At 40.5% G+C, this 23,374-nt stretch overlaps 2 protein-coding genes across 10 annotated transcripts in view; both read right to left on the reverse strand.

The window, feature by feature from the left end:
• Positions 1 to 2,803: 2,803 nt before the first annotated feature.
• Positions 2,804 to 7,038, reverse strand: prdm14 (PR domain containing 14). The gene is made up of 8 exons (XM_041968827.1): positions 6,426 to 7,038; positions 6,228 to 6,281; positions 5,986 to 6,146; positions 5,645 to 5,909; positions 5,345 to 5,547; positions 4,807 to 4,908; positions 3,439 to 3,658; positions 2,804 to 2,970 (listed from the first exon to the last, which is right to left on the reverse strand). The coding sequence occupies exons 1-8, from the start codon at positions 7,036 to 7,038 to the stop codon at positions 2,804 to 2,806; spliced, it is 1,785 nt and encodes a 594-aa protein (XP_041824761.1).
• A 1,999-nt stretch (positions 7,039 to 9,037) lies between these two features.
• ncoa2 (nuclear receptor coactivator 2) overlaps positions 9,038 to 23,374 on the reverse strand; it is a 63,468-nt gene continuing 49,131 nt past the window's right edge. For 5 of the 9 annotated variants that reach the window (XM_041968293.1, XM_041968295.1, XM_041968292.1 and 2 more), the window contains exons 12-22: positions 19,069 to 19,264; positions 18,762 to 18,959; positions 18,021 to 18,224; positions 17,316 to 17,445; positions 16,297 to 16,462; positions 15,914 to 16,210; positions 15,525 to 15,617; positions 14,921 to 15,395; positions 13,956 to 14,133; positions 13,345 to 13,549; positions 9,038 to 12,383 (exon numbers count right to left, since the gene is read on the reverse strand). In XM_041968293.1, the coding sequence (XP_041824227.1) occupies positions 12,372 to 12,383; positions 13,345 to 13,549; positions 13,956 to 14,133; positions 14,921 to 15,395; positions 15,525 to 15,617; positions 15,914 to 16,210; positions 16,297 to 16,462; positions 17,316 to 17,445; positions 18,021 to 18,224; positions 18,762 to 18,959; positions 19,069 to 19,264 (2,154 nt within the window). In that variant the 3' untranslated portion in view covers positions 9,038 to 12,371. The other 4 variants (XM_041968296.1, XM_041968298.1, XM_041968299.1 and 1 more) reach the window with 4 other exon arrangements.

A 23,374-nucleotide genomic window follows, 5' to 3' on the forward strand; every position in this document is an offset into this window, starting at 1 on the left:
GCACACATCCAACATGTTATGTTTACAGTTTTTGCTAAGATACATTTCTCTTAAGCTTCTCTCCTTTTCTCCAAACTGTGAATACAAAACCCAATTTTTCAAGCTACATTCACAAAACCTCAGATTCTTCTTGCAAAACCAAACTCTCACCTCAAAACAGTTTAATCTGTGCCCAAAACTGAACTATGTTATCAAATCGTACCCCTAGGATCAATCAAAATTAAAAACACAACTGAGCAGTCACTAAACACTACATAGAAAATTAAAAACACAATGGACATGAAGCTGTAGAAATAAATGTTTATTGTTCACTGTAGGTTAAATGGCCTATATCAAGAGCAAAACAAAAACCTGCCCATTTCGAGGCTATAGTAACAGACTAAAACAAAAACATACTTTATAAAAAAAAATGTACAATGTAAACAACGATGTAAATTTATAGAAGTTCCCCATGTGCAAACATACAGTATGATAAATATATATTTATAGATCAATTTGTGAGATCAATTTTGACTTGTTGTGTTCAACCGGTGACACCTGTGCTTTAATTTTGTTTGACATTTGCCACGTGTGTGCACCATAATACAACACAGGTGCATCACAATGAAAATGTGTTGGTCAGTTGTGTTTAAACACATGAAAAGTGTTTATGGTTTTGCCAAAAAAGTGACTGACAGTGGGTTCAGGCAACTGAGCATTTGGTTCGGATTTAGTGTTTTAGCAATTGAGAAAAACTGTAAATGCCTTCATAGGCTGTCCAGCCTGACTTATATACATATATATATATATATATATATATATATATATATATATGTGCTGGAGACATTTTTCCTTAACTGTCTTACTTTAACCCTAACTTGCCCCTGTAGAAGGTCCCCACAACACAGGCATATCGACAAACACACACACTGACAGCTATAAGGCAATCAATAGAGGCTAATACATCAGAGCTGCTGATTTCTGAAGACTGAGAAGAGAAGAGAAGAGAAGAGAAGAGAAGAGAAGAGAAGAGAAGAGAAGAGAAGAGAAGAGAAGAGTATCATTATTAATTAATCACAACAGTGCATTTAGTTGTGACCACATTTGTAGGGTGTATTTGAGTGGTTTAAAGTATCAAAGTACAATTGTTGCTTGGTAAAGAGTTATGGTCCCTTGCTTCAATCTCAGAGGGAATTACCTTCTACAAAGCCATAAAGCTTCACTGCTTCTATCATTAATATCACATTAATATAATAATGGATCTGATGGATAGCCCTTTAGAGGTCCTTGTTAACTTGCCAGGAGTTTAAGTGTGAAATCAATTTATATAAACGACCCAGATAAAAATTCTTCCATGGTGGGGCATCAAGTCCTAAATCAGCCAATCAGAAGAGGCGCTAGTAAAACCAGTCTTTTAGCACAGCTCGCTAACAATCTCAGTATTTCAGCTCTGGCAGATCATTCCCTGCTTTTCTCCTCTTGTCTCTCTTTTTGTTTCTCCCATCCTTCTCCTCCACCGCTTTGCTCCTAGAGGACCACAAAGGGGAGTACCTCTCTTTTCATAGCAGCACCCATCATGGTGGCTTGGGGTTGTATACATGGGAGGGGCAGGTCCAGTGATGGTTGATCTGCACTTGTTCAAGCGTCCATATTTTGGCTATTTGAAGGGAGAGGAGGGCTGTTAAACATTCAGTAGGGCGTTGACCCCTGATCCTAAAGGCTGCTGTCCATCCGGTCCAAAAGATAAACAGTGAGGCTGAACTGAGTGGTGCTGCATCTCTATCTATCTATCTATCTATCTATCTATCTATCTATCTATCTATCTATCTATCTATCTATCTATCTACCTACCTACCTACCTACCTACCTACCTACCTATCTATCTATCTATCTATCTATCTATCTATCTATCTATCTATCTATCTATCTATCTATCTATCTATCTCTGGGGAACACATGTGGGACAGTTGGTGACAGTGTGAGGGCAGATGTCAGTCACACAGAGCTCCTTTGTTTGTGAAGCAATAGGCCACTTTACAGCTCCACTCCATTGTCATTCATTTGGTTCAGGAAGGTTTGTTCATTTTTACAATGTGCACGAAGCCTCCAGTTTATAACAAGCCTGAGAGACAAATACAGACAAATACAAAGAAATACATACTTTTGAATGCGCCAGTGCATGGACCTAGATAAAACTGTTTTCATCATTTTTAGAATTATCATGTTTCTTTTCCCTCTAATTTTACCTGTACTACTATATTTCTGACAAAAAATAACTAATAAGTTTTAATGTTTCAAGCTCGGCCTGATTGCTTTGAAGAAAGACCTGCTGAATTCAGACAAAACTTGAAAGCAAGAATCATCTTCTCTCCATGCGCTTCTTTATTCTTTGTTAACCATAAAAAGAAGAAAAATATTCAAAGGGAATAAATGATACACTGGTTTGTAGGCCACTTTACATTACAGTAAAGATATGATAAAATTCTTTTTTAAATTAAGATAGGGAATCACATTTATTATATAGACACAGGCTCACATCTACAATGATGAAATAGGTAATAATAATAATAATAATAATAATAATAAACAAAATATTCAAGGCACAAAAAAACACAAAACATAAAAGACATTTACACCAAACAATTTAATTAATCGTGTTTTTTTTTTAAATAATCCTGTACAAGAAAATGTCCTTCATTATAAGCAGCAGTGATCCACAGAAAGCCCTGATTTAACCACAGAGTTCTTATAGATTCTGATCCTTTCTGATTAGTCTACAATGATCTAAAATAAAATATGCGACCAGAACCGTTATCTGAGAAGTCTACTTCCAGGGCTGATATTTAGAGTTTAAAACCGTCAACCCGGTGTAGGGGAAGTTTTGGCCTGTACTCTGCATTTTTGGACGGTCCTTCTCGGGTAACACTGAGTCCTCCTGCCGTACATTCAACGGAGAAGATGGGAGGCCGGTGGTGTCTAACATTTGTCTTTCTGCAAGGTAAGAAAATGTTTCACTATATGACAAATTTTTAAGACAGAGAAAATTCACATTTTTCGTTTGGCCTCTCGATATATATATATATATATATATATATATATATATATATATATATATATATATATATATATATATATATATATACTTTTTACACTGTAATCTACAGACTAATTTGCTTTTAACAGCAACATCACCATTCTTATTTGAACTAAAAATATATTTATGCAGCAGCCGTAATTGGCCTTGTAACAACATTATCTTGATGTGACTGGATCACAGTCCAAATCTAATTAACTTTTTTACGATTAATATTCAGCTTTTTAAATTTTTAGCACAAATTAGATTTTGTATTTTTTTTTTTAATTTCTATAAGAAAAATGGAAAATCAGATTAATCTATATTAAATTAATTTATAGGCCTAAAATACACTCGTTTGGATATTTATTTTTAAAAGTGCTTACTTTTGTGGACTTTTACATGGTATTTTAGCTCCTCTTCCTCTTGAAAAGACGTTCCACACAGCTCGCACGAGTACGGCTTGTCTCTGGCGTGGGTCCGACGGACGTGGCTGTCGTGGGCCGCATGAGAGGCGAAGGCCTTCCCGCAGTGTTTGCACTTGAATGGTCTCTCACCGGAGTGCTGGCGGATGTGTGTGCGCAGAATACTGGAGGCAGTGAAGGCCTGTAAGAGGATGGATTTCAGCCAAAATAAGATTTCTTTTGTTTGTTTGTTTGTTTGTTTGTGTGCGTGTTTTTTTTTTTGTTTGTTTGTTTTTTGTTATTGTTTTGTTGTTGTTGTTGTTTTTATACGGGAATGGACCAAATAAATGGGTTGCATTGCTGTTCTTCTTAATATGGCGTTAAAAAAAGATTTTTTTTTAAAAAAAAATTAAAGCGACAACTTTTTCAAATATAATTTTATGTCTATTCTTTCTGGTACACGACGTTAGCTTTTTCGCATATTTATGCGTCACATATCCTAGTCTACTTTAAAAGAAAAAAAATGTAGTCTAAAAACAGCAGCCTAAAAAGACTAATTCGTTTATCGTCTTAATCCTTAAGATAAAAACAAAACGAGAATCTGGTTAAACAAAAAAGTCAACTTAACGACGCGAAAAAAACGGAGTATCCAGAACAAAACCTTAATAAATCTGCCCATTCCGAAGCCGTAAATTAAAAACATAATCTCCGAAGACAAAAGTACGAATGTACATCTGGCGGTAATTAGCATGTAATTGTCTCTGCAGCGCGTGCCTGCGAAGAGAAACAATGAGAAGGGGGCGCGTGCCAAATCCACCGTGAAACAAGGGAGCCTGAAATAGAGCTTTTTTTTTAAAAAGGGGGGGGGCTTGAGTGAAAGATTTCCCACGGAGCTTTTTAGTTGACTAAAATAAAATAATAAACAAATCAAATAAATAAATGAATGAACTAATCTAAACAACTAAGTTCGTCTAACATACTCGATATAAAATTTAATGCAGCTGAAGACTTTTTTTCGACCCAGTAGCCTAATGTGATAAAAAGAATACGTCATGCATTATTTCTAAACTTTAAGTTTTTCTTCGTTGTTTCATAACTGATTAAATGCTGCGGTTTAACGTTAAAAGCGGAGTGAGAGTATTCAACATGGTGTGAAAAAACAGGCTACACATAAAATAAACGAAAAAAATCAGATAAAGTTGCACGGTAAAGCTAGCATGTTATTCATATTTCATTAATATATTACTTGCGGTCCGAGGGTTAGGCAATATACTTTTTAAATAAAGTTACATTTGAACAGCTAAAGGCTAACATAGCATCAGGGTAAAAAGAAAAGAGAAGGTATCTCACCTTGTTGCAGTAAACACACTTGTATGGCCGTTCTCCAGAGTGCACGCGCATGTGTTTGTTGAGACTGGATGACTGGGAGAAGCTCTTCCCACACACTGAGCACTGCAGATCAGAAACATAAAAGACAGACATATTTTTCATAATGCCTGAAGACAAATTAATGGAAAGGTAATGAATAGCAGTTTTATATACACCGTATTGTAACTGCTGGTCCCGATACTGTAATGGAATTACAGCCAATCATTTGGTGCAATGGATTTAATTGAGTATCAAATCATAACAGCAGTCTTCTCAGTGTCTTGTATAATCCAGACATGACCAAATCATGAATACAACCGGTCTAAAGAGATCTGACTTTTAAAGACCTATTTAAATCTTCAACATCCGGTCCTAAGTGACCGGAGCTGTTCTTTCAGCACCAAGCAAACTTTAACGCTGACCTCATTCCAGTGAAGTAACCACATGATGATGTAATGCTAAACTGTATGGGTCTATTAATGCAACGTGCACGTGCATACTGTATGCACTGTTTCAGTACCTTGTGAGGTCTGTGTTTCTCGTGCACATGCAGAACGTGGATACGCAATCTGTCCCTTTTCTCGAAAGATCTGTTGCACAGATGACAGGGAAACTTTCTGTCCCCCTGGTCCACGCAGCGCGTGTACTTCAGATGTTTGTCTCTGTAGTATTTGTAAGCAAACACTTTTCCACATCTGTCACATTTGAAGCCTTCGCCAGTATCTAAAAGAAAACAGAGATAAACGTTTAAATTATTGTAATGTTTTGTTTAAATCCTGGTTAAATTAAAGCACAACCACTGAGAAATTAAGATTCTAACCTTCAAGAAGCGCGTTACTGTCCTCTCTGGGATCTTTCAGTGTGAGTGGGATCCCGAGAAACTGCGTGTAGCAGTCTCCATACCACACCAGAAGCTCCTGGCCTGCAGTGATCTCCTTGCAGGCCTCGTAGAAGATCTGACCCTGGCACTGCACGGCAATCAGGTTCTGCTCTTCGGGGAAACGAGCACACTTCACCAAAGACATCCAGTTTCCCGCTGCGCCTTTACCATCTACAAAATGACTCAACCGGCCGTTCTCAAAAACCTGAAAGAGGAAGCAGTGTTTTAACTAAATGAAGAGTAAGTGAATCAGGGCCTATGGAGCAAAACAATCACACTACCTCCCACATTAAGGTGTTGTCATCGTATGTTTTAATTTCGCTGGTGTTGACCAGTTTTCCTTGGAAAGGTCCAAAACGCGTGCCTTTGGGGATGCTGCTTTTATCCGTGAAAACCCCACACTGCGAAACGTTTCTCCAAGCTGCCTGGAGGACGATTAATCCTGTAACACAAAGCCTGGCTTCAACACTCCGGTATGCAAAGTGTCGCACTGTTAAAGGTGAAAAAGGCTGCGTTTGCTTACCTTCAGGAAGTTCCAAAGTTTCTTTGTCCACACGGGGGATGTGGAGGTCAGAAGCTGTACAGGAAACAACAAATTACGGGTTAATTATGTTAGCTCTGTATGTGAGCTTTATTATTCAATAACACGGATATATTAAGGCTGCATTGGTTATTAGAAAACCTTGTCATGTAATCCATTGTCTATAAGCTGCAGACTCACCTGATTTTTCGGGCAGGGCTACACCTGATATGGCATGACCTACATTGCGCTCCTGGTTGCCAGAGTAACCATACAGCACCATGAACAAGTCTTCTTCGCTAAAGTTATAAGATGTTACAGTTTTGTCTGGCGATAGATCTGTGCCATGGAAGCGAAACAGGTTGTCTTTGTGTGGTGTGATGGCGGAGGAAGAGCCAGATGAGGACCTTTCACTGGACGGGCTGCTGAAGTCTGAGGAGAGCGGACCCGCAGCGTGCTCCGTCACCACAGCAGCCAGCTCCTCCGGCTTGGAGTAAAGAGTGTGTCCGGGTAACAAATGGCTCAGGTACGGACTCCCGGAGGCACTCAACACGTGATCGTGAAGGATTGCGGCGTTGTGGCCGCTCTGTCCGAGGAACGGAGAGGTCAGCGGCAGGGAAGCCCGAGTGTCCGACACCAGTCGACCGAGAGACTTGAGCGGGTGGAGGAGATTGTGCGTCCGCGGGAAAAAGTCCAGGTAGGGATGAGGGGCCGGGGCAGGGTAGAAGCCACGGGCTGGGCTGCCCTTCAGCATGTCGGCTTGGTAGTTCTGCTCCTTAAGCACTACAGGGATGCTGGAGAGGGACACCGACATGACAACACGTAGTCTGAATCAGAGGTTCTAATGGGGATGTATCCTTCAGTGGATGAGATAATATACAGAGAATGAGAAGGAGGGGTGGGAGAGGAAGAAGGGGTGAGTTAGAAAACTTTAATGCAAAAAAAGGAGAAAAAAAGAAAAGGAAAAAAAGAAAGAGAAGAACATTACATGAAAATAGGTTGACCGCACCCGAGGAAATGTTATTTAGCTCCAGTCAAAACAAGGTGAAATCCTCCGACATTTAACTGCCTACTGTGTGACTGTATGTGGAGTAAGAGAAACCCATACGCAGTGAAATCCGACAGCCGTTTTTGCAATATTTCCGGCTGAGAGGTCACACAGCATCCACACATCAAACGGCTGAAACATGGTGTGTGTGTTTTTTAAGGAAGTCAGTAAATAGAGACAAACCAGGGTCATGACACCAATTAAATAACAGTCAGCCGGAGCAGAGGTCAGCATTAATGAAGCATTATATAGACTTTTACTTTTCCAATTTAAAGAAAACAAAGGAGATGAAATAGATAGAGTGCAGATTAAATGCGTCATGCTCCGTGCGTAATTCTAATTTTGAGAAACAACTAATGGTGCTGTCTTTCTTCTGTTGGGTTCATCAGTGAATATACAAATAGACCTGCCATCAATAGGAAATTGCCAGATTAAACAAGTGGACTTGTTTAAACATAGCTCCATGAGTTAGTCATTCATAGTTTTATAGAAAATAAGCTTACCTGAAGAGATCAGATCGTTTTCACAGCGATGTTTACTCTGTCATGTCCCCACAGCAGAACTTTTTTTTTACCACTTTAATGTGTGGACCAACAATCTTCAAGGCGAATGCGTCTCTGTCATAGTGTGTTGCTCTGTGCGGTCATCTGAGGGCACCTATAGTGTACACACACACACAACCAGGTCTGCTGAAGATGCTTCTCAGCTTCTTCCTTCCTCCTATTGGCTGGGAATCCGCTCAGCCTCGTGGATCTCAGTGGCCCCCTTGTAGTAATCCATCTTCTGCAGGGACAACCCACCCCGTTAACTTCTTTACTGAGGCCTGCTTTCTCTGCCACGACGAGGCTCTCCAAACATTTCCATACTAACACACACATTTGTCAACATTTTCTCAGAAGACATTTGCGGATTAACTTTTGATTTATTAAAACGAAAGAGGGGCTGAATGCAAACTTGGTGCTAAGAATACGGAATTGGGGCGATGATTATTTATTTTCGTCGCTTTTATGTCATTAGCATTTCTTTGGAGGAAAACACAAGACTGCTTTTAATTTTTACCCTAACGTGATCCATTTAACGCCCTTCAGTGTTGTAAAAACACCAGAAAAGTGTTCAAGAATTTATGCAGTTAAACTACAAGCATACTCTATTAAAAGTCTAGTTACAGTTCATATAGATTATCATTGGATTTTCTGATTTTAAACTTTAGACTTTTTTATGTGTAAAGGCCTTTTTCTTTTTGCATCAATTGAATTTATTTGCAAAGGGGATTCCCCAATCCTATATATATATATATATATATATATATATATATATATATATATATATATATATATATATATATATATATATGTGTGTGTGTGTGTGTGTGTGTGTGTGTAAAGGAACTTGGGGAAGCCCCTTTGCAAATACATTCAATTGAATTTATATATTTGTATATGTATATATATAAATCCAATGCTATCATGCTCTTACTATAAAGTATATGTTTTAAACTTGTAACATGTAGTGTTAACCTCAAGCAAAACTAAAAAATTCTGAAGACATCTAGAGACAAGTTTAACCGAATTATATTCCTAAAATATATATTAGTTTAAATTCTTGCAAAAATTTAAAATCTGATTCATAAGTAGATTATAGTCTATTAAAATGATGCATGTTCTAAAAATTGAGTATTTTGGGGATTTTTTGTGTGTGTGTGTTGCAAGACAAAGTTTCCAACTCCTGTTTTTACTTTATTGGCATAAAACAAAGAGACACTTAATTAAATAATGCAATAACAGAATTCTTTATTTACAAGGCAAATAGCATCAGCGAAGCCATATTAGTTCACAACTTGCATAACTGTGGTTTTAACTTCTCTTGTATATCTAATTTTGCATAAAACGCTCACACACACGCACACACACAAGGGGTACAAAGATCGATGTGGGTACAGTGCGACTCCTGTGAACGATGCAGAAAAAAAAAGATCTGGGGGGAAAACAGTGAACTTTCTTCAGAAAGTCCATATAGTATAATACATATTGCTTCAATATCCCTATGTGTCATCTTTTCCATACCACAGAGAGGGGAGGGGGAGGAGAGCGAGAGACAGAGAGAGAAAGAGAGAGAGGGGAGAGAGGTAAAATAACCCAACACAGGAACAGAGAGCAAAGATGTGGGATGCTTGCAACTGTGATCGAGTCTCCAGCAGCTGAGAAGAGTTTAACAACGATACACCCATTCAATATTGTACATAAGTCATTATACAAATTTATACAGACAGTGGTGTAATGTACAAGAACAAGAACAGACGAAATCTAAGGCATTATGCTAGGGTTTTTAGCATTTCAAGGTTGCATCTTAGCTCTAAGAAACTGGCACACCATACAAAAGGGCATTTAAAGTTCTTCGAAACCATAAGTTAAAGAGAAAAAATAGTTTTGTTTAGTGGGTTGAAAGCCTGGATATTTGTAAAGGGCAAAATAATTCATTTGCACCTGTCCTCATTATAAATGCTAAAAACAATGTACTGCTACCACATGGCTTTAAGTTGTTTCAAAATCTTGACAATCTTTGGAAATTTGAAAAGGGCTGTGAATCCTTCTTTAAAATGGCTCAAAAGGCTGATTCTGCACGGCTGTATTTTACAATCAAAACAGCATTGATCAAAACGAGAAAAAGTGTGGTCTCGTGTAAGCCCATGACAAAACACCAACAGGGCAATTAAAAGTGTTCATGCAAACTTAAGTTAGCTTGCTACAGCTTCGAATTATGGAAGTTAAAAGAAAGGAGGAGTTGAGAAATGCAGAGAAGAGAACGGCGTGACTGCAAAACATGTTGTCGACATGTTATCAAGAAACACCATCAGTCACAACCTTAGGCCTTTAATGACGATACATTCAATGATTCTCTTCCTGCATTATGATGCAACATTTACATCAGACCCTGATAAGTGACATCATCATGAATCTCTGGTTTTTTCTCGGCCTGCTAACCAAGAAGCTTTTGCTCAATATGGAAAGAAAAGAATTCAGAAATCCAATTGAAATGTGAGGAATATTTGGTTCGCTTAAAGTCTGTCCTGGGTTAAAATAGTTTTTATAAAAAGGTTTTTTCTTTTTTTTAAGGAGGAAAAAGAAAACAATCTACTTTTGAGGTTAGAGAGGATGACTTGCTTTGGTTCTTGTGATGGTTAAACGGAACCTCTACTGGGCCACAAGAACAGCAGTCATTACCGAACACTTGATAGTTGAAGAAACTGCCTGAGGTCATAAAATATGGCTAAGTGTTTGTCAGAGCAGGTCTCCTGAACCGTGCAATCTTTACTCTGACCTCTGCGATAGAAGAACGGCTGGAGGCAGAGAGGGCGCGTGTCAATCGGGGGGGGGGAGGATTACAAACTACCTCCCTCTCAGATCTCAGCCAATGCTGCATAATCTAATAGGAACGCTGTGTGTGGATGTAGACTTTCTTGGTATAAACTGCAATATAAAACTGTGTTTAATACTGCATCCAAACGCAGAGCAAAAACATATCCTTTTCTATTCAGGAAACTGTACAAAAATTACAAAAAACAAACAAAAACCCCCAAGAGATTCTCAAGTAATTGTTATTGCTTGTTTACATCACACCAGAACAGTTTGCACCTAGCAGCTTGTATGAAGCGTTTTCACTCCAGACGACATAGAAAGCACACTTTAATATTTTTTTTTTTCTTTTTTGAGTTACTGTATGGCTGTGTTGAGTCTTTTTTAAATTTTTTTTTTGGTTTTAATAGTTTTTTTTTGTTGTTGTGTTCTATGCTAAAGGCAGAGAAGCAAGCGATAATCTGTACACTGTATACACAGCACACCCCTTTACTCCCACCCACACCCCCTGTCTGCATCGTACCAGAAACATCAGAATGTGAAGGTTCCCAAAAATGAAAAATAAAGAAAAATAACCGCTCTGCTTTAAGAGGCAGTTGTGACCAAGCTGGGAGAACCAAAACCCTAACGAATAAAATAAATAGAAAAAGAAAACACTTTACTCATCTGTATGTACAATCTGTATTTCATTTTAAACCATATTTGATTTTGACATCTTCTGAAACTATGGGACCAAAAGTATAATCCATAATTCAGGTTAATAAAAGAATCTTCTCAGAGAGAATACAACCATTACTGTTAAAATGATAAAAAAAAGTGCCTCTTTCACACTTTTAGAAATATTCTTATTCTTGCTACTAAGATAAAGAATCATCTAAAATAATTAAAATGAATCTATACAGAAAAATAAAACTTAATTTAATACACTATATAAACCTCTTGACTAAATTAGTCTAATCATAAAATTCCACTCCAACCTTTCTTCTGCAGTGTTTTTCAAGATCAGTTTTTTTCCTCCATGTCTTCACTCTACGGTTTAATTTTCACAAAAGGAAAAAAAAACACAAAAACAAACAAACAAAAAACAACAACTAAAATAACAACAATAATAAAGAACAGCAAAAAGGCAAAACCGGCTGAGTGTCTGAGCTCCGTCTGTGGATTTGAATGTAACCTGGGAGTCTTTGCTGCCGTTCTGAAACCAGGTGGAAATCAGTGAGAGAAGTAGGACTTCAAAGGAGAGAAAGAATCAGTGGACGTCTTATTTTTTTTTTTTTTTTTTTGAGATGAGATTGTAAATGGCCGCTGTCCACTTAGAGGAATACATTCATCAGAACAAAAAGATTCCACAACTGCTGTTGCCCCCCTCCCCTTTTTTAAAGTCAGTGTACCCCACCAGGAGGCCTACAGTAAGTCACACTACGGTGAATGCAGCTGGACAGGCAGATAGACCGGCTCATCACGAGGCTCTCCTCCAGGAGGGTTAGGCATGTTGGACTGAGATCCATCCCCCAGGATTCTGCACACTCCTGAGTCTGTTCTGGGCCCAGCTGGACAGACGGCAAACTTGGGCTGGGGGGGGGTAAAGGAGGACGAGGAGGGGAGGGAGGGTTGTCGGGGCACGGCCTGGCTGGTTCAAGGTGCAGCTGGGTAGTTAACACATTTGAATTCTTGATTCTTAAAGGGCCCAACGCGCTCCTTGCACCAGCTGGTCTCTGAGGTTCATCTGAAGAGGCTTGATGAGGGTCAACAGTATTTCTGAAGAGAAAACAGCAAACACGAGGTCAGAGATTTAACAAACAATTCAACAACACAACTCACTGATGAACCTGAACATGTCTGGGGTAAATCAGGCGCTTTTGCAAAAGACTATGAAGAATTGGAAACCACATCGCAGCACACCATCTAGTCTAAGACTGGTCAGTAAATCCCAAATGCAAGCACTAATGGCCTAAGAGTGAATAATTGAAATAATCTAAGTGGCAATATTTTTCTATAAACCTGGAAGGGCAGTAAATCAAGTGACAGGTATACACAACAGTCTTGAGTGAAGACAATCAAACAGCAGCATGGTAGTTAAATATTCATGGCGCTTTACTGGCTTAAAAGCATTACAGTCGACATCAGCGCACTGCAGATACTAAACTAACAATACCAGTGAGACAAAGAAAGATGGATTAACTGGGTTGACGTTAAATGAAAGAGAAGCAGCAGCAGAAATTGAGTGCTGCTGTTGTGGAAACATTTTCATGCTTATCAAAGTGTCAGTGTGTGATGTCAGCGTGCAACTTATCATCTGACTAAATTGTGCTCCTGAGTCTTAAAGACTGGACCAGACAGACCAGCCTTTACACATCAGGTAGCGTAAATGGCCCCGCTCCGAAGTGCTACTAATTACATCACCATCCTCCAAGTTCAAGTCAAGTAGGAGAACTCTGGCAAGTGGAGTTACGTAAACTACTGAGTAAATTATTCACTAGCAGGACTTCTCAGCAAGTGTACCCAAACACTTAGAGTCTTAGAATAACCCAACGCAGACATGAGCAGTCAGGAGTGCAGACAATACGTAAAGCCTTAAAAGGTCTGATTTGTTAACGTTCAAAGCATCTGATATGTGGACAAAGAGATGCTGTAAAAAGTTAAGGGACACTTTAAGTCAGCAAACAATACTGTCCCATTTAGAGAATTTATAAGCCCAGTTTGGTCTTGTGGTATTTACCTGTTCTTGCCCCATGGAGGGCAGGCCAGGTGAGGGCCCCGACGCCATGGATGTGACGCTCATTTGTCCAGCCATCTGACCCATGCTGCTAGTTGCCATGTTGGTGGCCATGGAGACATTGTTGAGGCTCATACCGCTGCCGTTGTACATGTTGCTGTTATTCTGCTGGGTAAACTGTGGCGAAGGCTGCTGCTGTGAGAACATACTGAGGAGCAGGCACAAATGAAAGTTAATAAGATTCAGACAGAAAAATCGTACATGCTCAAATCAGGATGAGAGAAAAGCTTGAAGACATAATGCAGGTAGGGATCCTTTTAAGTTTTATTTAAGTCTTATGATGCTGGAACGCAGCTTTAATAGAGAAGATAAATGTAAAGTATCCAGCTGTGCTGAGTTTTGTCACAGACTAACAGACTAGAGCTGGAGCTGCTTAAACTCACTTATCACAGGGCCATTTGAATAGGGAATAAACCCTGAATGCAGCATGTCACCAAGAGACAAACATTCGAGTCCGGCCAACATTTTACTCTCTACATGACTGTACATATACAACCAAAGAACACCACCAATTAAAACTATTTGGGCTATAAGCAAAATGCTTTGAGGATTACCTGTTGCCTGCCATGTTGCCTTGTGACCAGCCATTCATTTCAGGGGAACCCTGGAAAGCAGCATTTTGTTGGCCCTGCTGCATCATCGGAGACTGTGTGTGGGCCATGCGAGGAGAAAGCAGAGGGCTCTGCGGCGTGCCGGGACCTCCAAAGCTTCCGTCTGCCTGTTGGCTCATACCTGCGGTGGGTGGATGTATCAAAATTGTCAGGGACTTCACTTCAAAGAAATGTGCTGGACGAAGGAGTGCTGTTAATGTTAGCATTCCATGTGATTTACAGACGTGCCATGTAAAGACAAACCTTCAGAGTAACACATTCAGAGTGAGGGGAAAGGTGAGATTTAGTATGACTAAAGACCACAAATACCTGCTTGTATGCAGGGTTATTGATAGGAAATTCATATTTCCTACATGCATGTAAACAATCAACAGACAATGATGCAGGAAAAGAGGGATGACAAGGTATCGAGGGAGATAAAAGGTGAGAAATTATGTTTAACAAAACTAAATCTGTACAAACCTACAAGCCACATTTACGTTTAGGAGTGAAGGATAAACTGAACACGTCTTTAGAGTGTTACACTCAGATTACTTGTCAGACTGGCAGGTGCAGCCAACAGATGGGTGTCAGTGTGTATCCTCCTTGAATTATTTGCTCTTGCTGCCCTCTAGTGGAGGACAAATGCATAACCAGGACACCATTTTAGCCTCATATAAACATATATGATCAACAAATCTGCTCTAACAGTAAGGAGTCAAATGTCCAGCATGATTCAGATCACTTAAAGGCAGCTGACTAACGCAGCTGTCAATACATGACATCACAAATCAGATGATTGCTGGTGCCAAAAAATAGCATGTGATGCTTTGCAATTAGAACCTCAGCAACACAGACACAATGGTGCACGCACACACACAGGTTTGTAGGGTGAAATGTGTGGTTTGGCTGGGGAGTGAGAGCAGTACCTGAGTTGGGAAACTGAAAGGCACTGTGCTGCATTTGGGGGCTGAGTACGGCCCCGTACTGTCCGCCCATCATGTTTGTGTTTCCCATCATCATCTGTGTGGAGGAGGAGGAAGTGGAGGAAGAGGAAGAGGTGCCATGCAGATGGAGCTGGGGGTTGGGGGGGAGAGAGGGCAGGCTGGGGGAGAGAGGGGAGGAGAAGGGGCTGGTGGGGGGAGGTGACGAGGCCAGGCCTGTACTGGTACCGTAGCTGGGTGGGAAGGGGAACTGCTGAGGGTTGGCCTGAGGATTCCGAGGGTTACTCATGCCTCCAGCGGCCATGTTGGGAGGCATGTTGAGGCCCTGGGTCCTCATGGCAATGCTCCGCTGCTGCTGGACCTGCTGGGCCTGTTGCACCTGCTGCTGCTGCCGCTGTCTCAGGTGATTACTCAGCATCTCCCGCTGATGTTGCGCCAGCATTTGAGCATTGATGGTTCCCTGAAAGTGGGAGGGGAATAAATCATGACACTGAAGTCAAAGTCTTCAATTTTCTGTTAATAATTAGCAAGCTACAGTTGCACCAACATGTCCATGCAGAAAAGTTACATAATGCTTGTGGTAACTCACCTGGTTTGGAGCTCTAAGAGCTCCATTTGCTCTAAGAGGTAGGTTCACATTTGACACACTACTCATCTGAGTCATCACTGGCTGACGGTTCTGCTGGGACAAAACAGAGGAATCTCTTAAATACAAACATGTCTACTGACTTGCTTACAACTTTGTAAACTGTTCTTTCAGTTGCACAATTTTAGTGAAAGTGTACTAAAAGACCAGCAGCAGGCAGGATGACCTTTAAGTCCAAATATTTCTCGTGTGCACAAAAGATCTGCCAAATTGTCAACCTCGAGGACAATTGCCTAACTCTAATCTGTGTATTCAGTCAAACAGCAAGATAAAACCTTGAGGATGCATTAGAGTCCACATCTAATAGGATTCCCAGCCATGCCCGCGTGTACCTGCTGGGACTGCAGCCGATGCTGGAGCTGCAGTCGTAGTGTGTTGGGCTGGTTGGGGACCACCCCAGTGGGCCTGAGCCCAGGCCGGGGCTGCATTCTCATCATGGGGTAACCTGGCCGTGGGCCCATTTGGCCAGGCATGGGGTGGAAGCCAGGCTCTTGCATGGGAGCACCAGGGTAACCCCTCGGTGCAATGTGGGATGGTGGGGGACCGAACTGCTGGGTGTACATGGGGGACTTCTGCTCTAAAATCATGGACGAGTCCTGGGGGAACTGGTCTTGTTCCAGGGATTGGCTCTAAAACAGGAAGCCAAACATACAGTGATTACAACCAGATATCACCAAAAAGCTGAATGAATATGATGTGTGGTAGGAGAGATCACCTGTTCTACCATAGCAGGAATTCCAAGAGCACGATCGAGCTCCTCCAGACCATCGAAATCTTTTAGTGCCGTGTACAGCTGGGACATCAAGGCCCCCTCATCCACCGAGCTGCCTTCACCTGAGCTGAGCCCCGCATTACACAGGGGGTCATCCTGGGGTGCAGGCCTGAACAAAGAAGAGCAGAAATGTTCCAGTTTAAACCAAAGAAAACTGGTGTTGCCATAAAGATCCCGGAACAATGCTACGCATGTTGTACAGGCGTGATATGGTTAAAGGCTTGTGGGAGAAAATTATGCCTCTTGTGAATGAACTTTTTAGTACTTCCTTAACCAAGAACCCAGACATTTGTCTGCTAGACACGATACCTAGAAACTCTTCACTGAGGAGTTGCAGCAAATTATGGTGCCATGCAGCAGGAGAATCATTGTATGTTAATGGAAAACAATCACTCCATCATTTGAGCACTGGATGGAACTAATATCTAACATACCAGGATATGAGGCAACTACGTTCAAACTGTCAAAACTTATTCTTCAAAACGCGGAGACCCTTTTTGAATTATATTAGCAAATCTTGACTACTGATGATTGTTTAGTATGTCCAGCCCAAATGCAGCCCAAGGCTATATGCAATAGCATATTTGCACTTTCATTTTTTTTTGTGTATATTATCTTTTAGCTCATCCTTTCTCTCACAGTGTTTTACCCATAATTACAGCAGCTAACGTATGTTGTATCACCTGCTTATGTTTGCTGAAGGAGATTGGAGGGTAAAGATTATGTTATAAACTTTCTAAAAAATGTCCTTAAATGTATCTACACTTTTTGCAACGTTTGTAAAGTCTTGGACAGAAAACTACAAATGAAATAAATAAATAAACCATAGAAGATACTCAAGATATTAACAATCAAACTTTAAAAAACAGTAAAAAAAAAAAAAGAAAAAAAAAAAGTAGTTTAGAAAAATTTCAGAGGCTCATATGAAAGATGTAAAGGTAATTCACAAGTGAAGAATTTACCTGTTCTGGTTTACAAAAGCTGTCTGATCAATTGGCATCATGCTATCCGGCCAAGGAGCTGTCTGGTTGGGTGGAGCCTGTTGTTGAGAAAAAGGGTGGCCGACCATACCGATATCCATATCAGGTTGTGCTGTGTGGGGAAAACAGGGTAAATAAAGATAATACATTTTCATAAAGAAACTAAACAGGAAGAAACGTGGGCAATTTGGGTTAAGGCTGATACACACAAGAATTTTCTAAATCTGAAGAGATTTTTTTTTTATCTGTTCGAGATCCTCACATATGAAGATATAAAAAAAAAATCAGGCATTAAACAGTTTTGATCGTAGTGTGTGTGTTGTGGTCTGATAATCTCAGCGCAAAACAACACACACATAACGATGCTGTCCTGCAACTCATCTAGAGTCTAGTCCTCTGAGCCAGAAATTTTTTAGAAATCAAATTCTTGAGGTTCATGCTGCTCAGCAGATAACCACAAGGTGGCATCCTTTCCAAGTATAAAAAACATACAGGTGAGTTAAATGTTAAATGTGACATTTTGAATCTGACATTTAAATAATACAGACAATCATTGCTTGGTTTCCCTGTTAACATGCTTTAGAATCTATTCTGAATCTGTCTTAATCATGTTTGTTACTCTGAAATCTATATACTGCCATCTGTTTTCTGCATGAATATTACACTTCTAAGACATTGTGCTCTCACCACCGGTCATCATTGAGGACTGAAGCATTGGCCGGGGCCCTGGCTGGCTGTTAGGCCTCATAGGAGCACCGCTGGGCCCCATCCTGCCCTGCATTGCACTTTGCTGTCCAGGGCCGGACGCTCCCAAAGGAGGTGCAGAAGCGGAACCCACCCAGCCTTCCTGCTGCTGCATGCCTGGCCTCGGACCACCTGGAGCCATCAATCCTAGAGCAACAGGCGCAAACACAAATAAGGTAAGTGATTGGTGAGAAAACCTTGGTGCAGCATGAGAGGAAAAGCCATCTATGCAGTGCTGGAGGATGCTTGTGGACTGCTGATACGTGGGACTGACAGCAAAAGAGACTTTATGCTGTGTGGGCGACTATTTCCTGTGACAGGAAGTGAGTCATTGTGTCGTGATGTGATATGCTAGACTGAGCAACATAGAGATAGAGGGAGAGAAGTTTCCTCAGGACTTGGAAGCAGCTACAAGTGTCAACACAATTAGGACAAAGAATGTAATTCCAATACTTTTGCCACTATAAAATACTCAGATAAGAAATCTGGTCACAAATCTGGTGTAGAAAACCTTTTCAACTGTATCTTTCACACTGTATGTTACAGCTTCTGCTGCTAAGTCAAAGCCTGTTTTCTTGTTTGAGTATTTGAACTCTGATTCTACTTCCTTTAAAAACAAACTTGGGAACAAAAACAAACACTAGCAGCACAAAGATTTCCACAATTAGAAAAGGGAACACCTACCTGCATTAACCATACCGGCCTGGTTTGGCATCATACCATGATTTCCCACCATTCCTTGCTGCTGCATAATAGTGTATGGGCTTGTGGCTCTGATGGGGTACTGTAATGAGGGCTGCTGAGGGGACACATTCATGTCCAAAGAGACACTCCTCACAGGCAGACTCCTGCCTGGCTGGCCTGGTCGGACACCCGCAAAGTCTAAGGAGAAAGGAATAAAAGGAATTTTTCTCAGATTATTTATCCACTTAGAAGCAAGCTTTCTGGCTTGTGCCCTTGTTTTTCTATGAGTAATGAGAGTAGAACTCACTGGTCTGGCCCATGCCAACTCCGAGGCCTCTGTGCTGCTGCGCTGCCATGGCAGGATTGGTCTCGGGCATCTGTAAGATGTTATTGATGATGTTCTGTTTGTCCATAGGACTGGGCAACGAAACAGGCCGAGGCTCGCAGAAGAGCTGCGGCTGAGCATTCTGTAGGTCATTCAGGATGTCATCCAGCTCCGATGACTGGAGGACGGAGAGACAAAAGGGAAAAGTGTGAAAAAAGAAACTGATTAGCCATTTAAGCTTCCATTTCCAATTAGTCCTACGCTTAGGACTACAGTTCCACAAATAAACGTGGCAATCCTACAAACTCAAATAAAGAATCTGAGATGAAAGCAAAAGGCCTGGCCTAACTTATAACAAAGAACTAAGACTTTCCTTCAAATCTAGGCCACACTTTACTTTGAATTCACCCATCAGCCTTACATGTTACTCCTCATTTACTGGCTGATTCCTTCAGTCAAATAATATTAAATCTCCTTAGCTTTATATAAGCTCCACCTGACAACAAAGATTTAGTGTGATGCAATTAAAAACATTATAATGCAACAAAATAACTTGTGACCACTATGGAGGAGCAGGAGTAGCCAGGACTTTGGTTGGTGCAAAAGTTTAAACTTCTCACTGCCCTGCTACCATAAACAGCTGAAATGAGCCAACCCAATACAGCCCAAGGCTACATTCATACACAACTGGGTTTTGAATTTTCCAAACAAATACAAAGCCAAACTAAGACATGCTTTCACTTTCACTGAACTGAGCCAATACAATTAATCTTTTGAACTATAGTTTTGGTTCAGAACGCTTTTCTAAACATTTCTTTCTCCTTGTGACACAAGGTGGGACGACCTGAAAGATGCAGTCTGGTTAAAAGCCATGACAATCTGTAGCTTTTTAATGATTAGTCTTTAAACCCTGATCCAACAACTTCCCAAACATTATTTTAACAAAGAGGCCACAATAAACACATCTTTATTGTCATGAGTTTATTAAGGTAGGAAATTAAGTAATTAGTCAAAACAGCAGACAGGTAGCTAATTTAGCTGACAGAGGTCTGGGTAGCTTTAGGTAAATAAGTTGCACTGACTGTGACTGTCCACCAGAGAGCAGTAGACCTGGAATGACTGACATCTGGTCGTGACATACTGTACAGCAGCTGAACAGAACACCAGCATTGTTCAGTGTTGCATCTCTGTCTTCAAGACAATGACATGCAACTGTTGGACATTGCTTTGCTGGTGAAGATGACAAGGCAGCCAAAAATATCCAAACATTAATCGAGGGGGCTCAAGGCCCACAGCCTTCCTAATGCCTACTTATTAGACCTTTGCTCTTCCACCTAGGTAGACCCAATTTGTTTCCTAACACACAGCAGAAAATGGGTTGCCACATAATGCTGATATTACTGAGAGCAGACTGGAAGTGCAGGAGAGCTGGGGAGAGTAACGGAGTGAGGGTTGGAGTGGTGGGAGAGAGAAAAGCCCTAATGAGGTCAGGAATGATGTAATGCCTCTGTACACTGTTTGCTTTCCTCCTCCTCTCCTATTCACTCTCCTCCCACTTTCTATTCTCTCTACTTCTCTAGTTACTTTTACTCTTAATGGATCCCATTTCTATCATTACTTTTTACTCTTTTTTTCAATGCATGTAGTGTAATCCATGTCCTTGTTTTCTGCATATCACACCCTTTAACTGTATAAACCTCAGGAAAAAAATATAAGATCATTAAATTGTTAACTATTTTGTCTCCAAGCCATGTCCTATTCACAAATCACAATTTAACAGATGTCCGAGTTTTACTTGAACTGGAAAAGCAAGAATAAAATGGGTTGTGAAAAGTGATGCACTTCATACAGCAGAAATTAATTATCAGCTGCTGTCCTACATTTCAAGCATCACTTATACCAGAGGTTCTTACTCAAATTTGCATGCCTAGCAACCGCTGGCTGCTTTCCTAACAGTCAGGCATAGATGAAGCCATGACGAACATGCCCATCTGATGCTAAACTCAAACCAGTAATGTCTGTGAATGAATAACTTGTGTCTCTCATGTCTTTACTTCCTGTACATCACCTGGGCAGGAGGACTGACTGTGTCTTCCTGACCCAGCTTCAACAGGAAAGGAAACTGAGAAATGGGGCAAGTAAAGCAGAAGTGCCACTGTCAAGTAAGGAAAAGTCCCATCACCCTTGAAATGATGCCAGCCTTTTGTCAGCTAAATGCAAAGAAACAGAAAAGCATGATTCTCAAAAAGCAGAAGTGGCAGCTCTGAACGTAACAACAACTACAACAACATTAATAGCAATGTTTAATGAAAGCTGGAAACATTACACGTGATCAGTTTTTGCTGGATCTGTTGCAGAAAATAATTTTGCTTAAGGATTTGGATCCAACAAATTGTGCAATACATTTTATTAATCAATTTAGCTGTCAACTGCATTTGCAGAAAGAGGCCAACAGTCATGTCAGTGGGTCATTACTTTGATATATATACAATTTTAACAACTGAGTTCAGCATCGTATCTTTAACATGGTGTGATAGATGCTTAAATAAAAGTACATACACATTGACACATACAATGTATAGACATGTAAAATGTAGAATTAGTCTAGTCTCCTTTATCCATCTTTTGGTGTTTACCATATCAAAAACAGACATCTTAAGGAATGCGAGCTGAAAAGGGAAAAGTATGGAAAATATCTGATTAAATACTACAAAATCTTTCAAAGGATGTCTATCAGACAAAACAGGTATGATATCAGTGACTACAAACCAATGGAAACTTCAACAACTGAGATGTGTTGTCCATCTAAAGACAAATAAATAAAACAGTACACCCCTTCTTACCCACTTATTTTCATGCTGGGTCACTAAGAAGTTGTGCTTTTGCAACCTACACCTATCACACGACTTTAAAGACGAATCACTGAGCTGAATTGCAGATATTGTATATGCCAAAGCAATGACCCACTGATGCACTGTTGGTCATTTTGTCTCTTCTACAGCAGTTCTGAGCCTCTTTTCACTGTGATCACTCATTTAAACTACATCCCAGCTGCTGTCATTAACCTGCATTTCATATCCATTTTGTCAGGCAATTAGTGGCTATAAAATAATTTTTATCTGCAGAGCAACAGCCTGGTAATAACTACTGCTTAAGAAAGCATTTATGGCTTGTGATCGAATTACACGCCACTTACTGTGTCCGACAAGACATGCCAAAAAGCATGTAGAGAAGAAAGCATTGTGACTGCAGCTGCATAATGACAATGCTACGACAGAACCAGTGAGCAGAATCACCCATTTTTTTTTTTGTTTTTTTTTCCCCTGTACTGCAACATCTCTATCTCCAGATAGTCAGATATTGTCTGCAAATAATTCTGGTCATTTGTAAAACATTCACAAGTTAAATTTAGCTGCAGAGACCTAATAATACAGAGATAATACACAAAGAGGGGCTAAAATGGCAGCAGAGCTTCTCTAGCAAGTGTGACAGAGGTGGAATGTGACACAGCTGGATGACAAGGCCACTGCTGCTTTGGTAAACCAGCATATTGAGATTGAAGATACAGACTTTCGGCAGATTGATGGCACATTCGTCAGGAGTGGCAGATGGTAAAAGGATCGTCAATCAGTTGCTTGAATTAAGAAGCAGTCTTTTCTACGGATTAAGAGTGATCCGAACTAGTTTTCTTTAATATCAGCCTGGAAAACAATCAGCGATTATTCTGTCAATCACTGATGGTTGAGCTCTGCCCCGGCCATCAATAATTCAACCCTCAAACAATCATAAGGCGGAGCAAGGCAGAGAAAAGGAGGGACGGGCAGTGAGAAAGTGGTGGGTGAGGTTAGTAAAGAGGAGGATGAGTGGACTCTCTGTAACTAGTACAGTCAGTTTTCACACATGGCCAAGCAGCAATTCATCAGAAAGGAGCAGAAACCCACTCACACACATGAAACGCCTCTAATGAAGTCATGGCTTAGTGCGTGTCAAACAAATGGCCTTTTTCTCGTTAGTGAAATCTGTCACACTTTAATGAGCTAAGTGTTTTAACCACCATGCAAGTGTAAAACCTCAAAGAATTCAACAATTTAATTGGGCCTGTCAACATAGATCTTTTTTTGTTTCCTCCAGCATAAAGGTATTTACACTAAACCATCATTTTCATTTGCCTTTGTTTCGTGTATGTTCTACAAATACAGCACTCCCTCTTCCCGCTATCTCCATGGTAGCAGAGAGGACATGCAGGAGCATATGGCTCATCATTTTCACTCTGCATGCCGAGGCCGGG

Source organism: Melanotaenia boesemani, chromosome 18 (genome assembly GCF_017639745.1).
Source record: "Melanotaenia boesemani isolate fMelBoe1 chromosome 18, fMelBoe1.pri, whole genome shotgun sequence".
Lineage (NCBI taxonomy): Eukaryota > Metazoa > Chordata > Actinopteri > Atheriniformes > Melanotaeniidae > Melanotaenia > Melanotaenia boesemani.

What these genes read in the sequence shown, in the direction of transcription:
- prdm14 (XM_041968827.1), bottom strand. Translation starts at nt 7,038, where the DNA reads ATGTCGGTGTCCCTCTCCAGCATCCCTGTAGTGCTTAAGGAGCAGAAC. An exon ending in AACTTTGGAACTTCCTGAAG is followed by an intron (nt 6,147 to 6,227) that starts GTAAGCAAACGC and finishes TTTGTGTTACAG; the next exon opens with GATTAATCGTCCTCCAGGCA. An exon ending in CAGTAACGCGCTTCTTGAAG is followed by an intron (nt 5,548 to 5,644) that starts GTTAGAATCTTA and finishes GTTTTCTTTTAG; the next exon opens with ATACTGGCGAAGGCTTCAAA.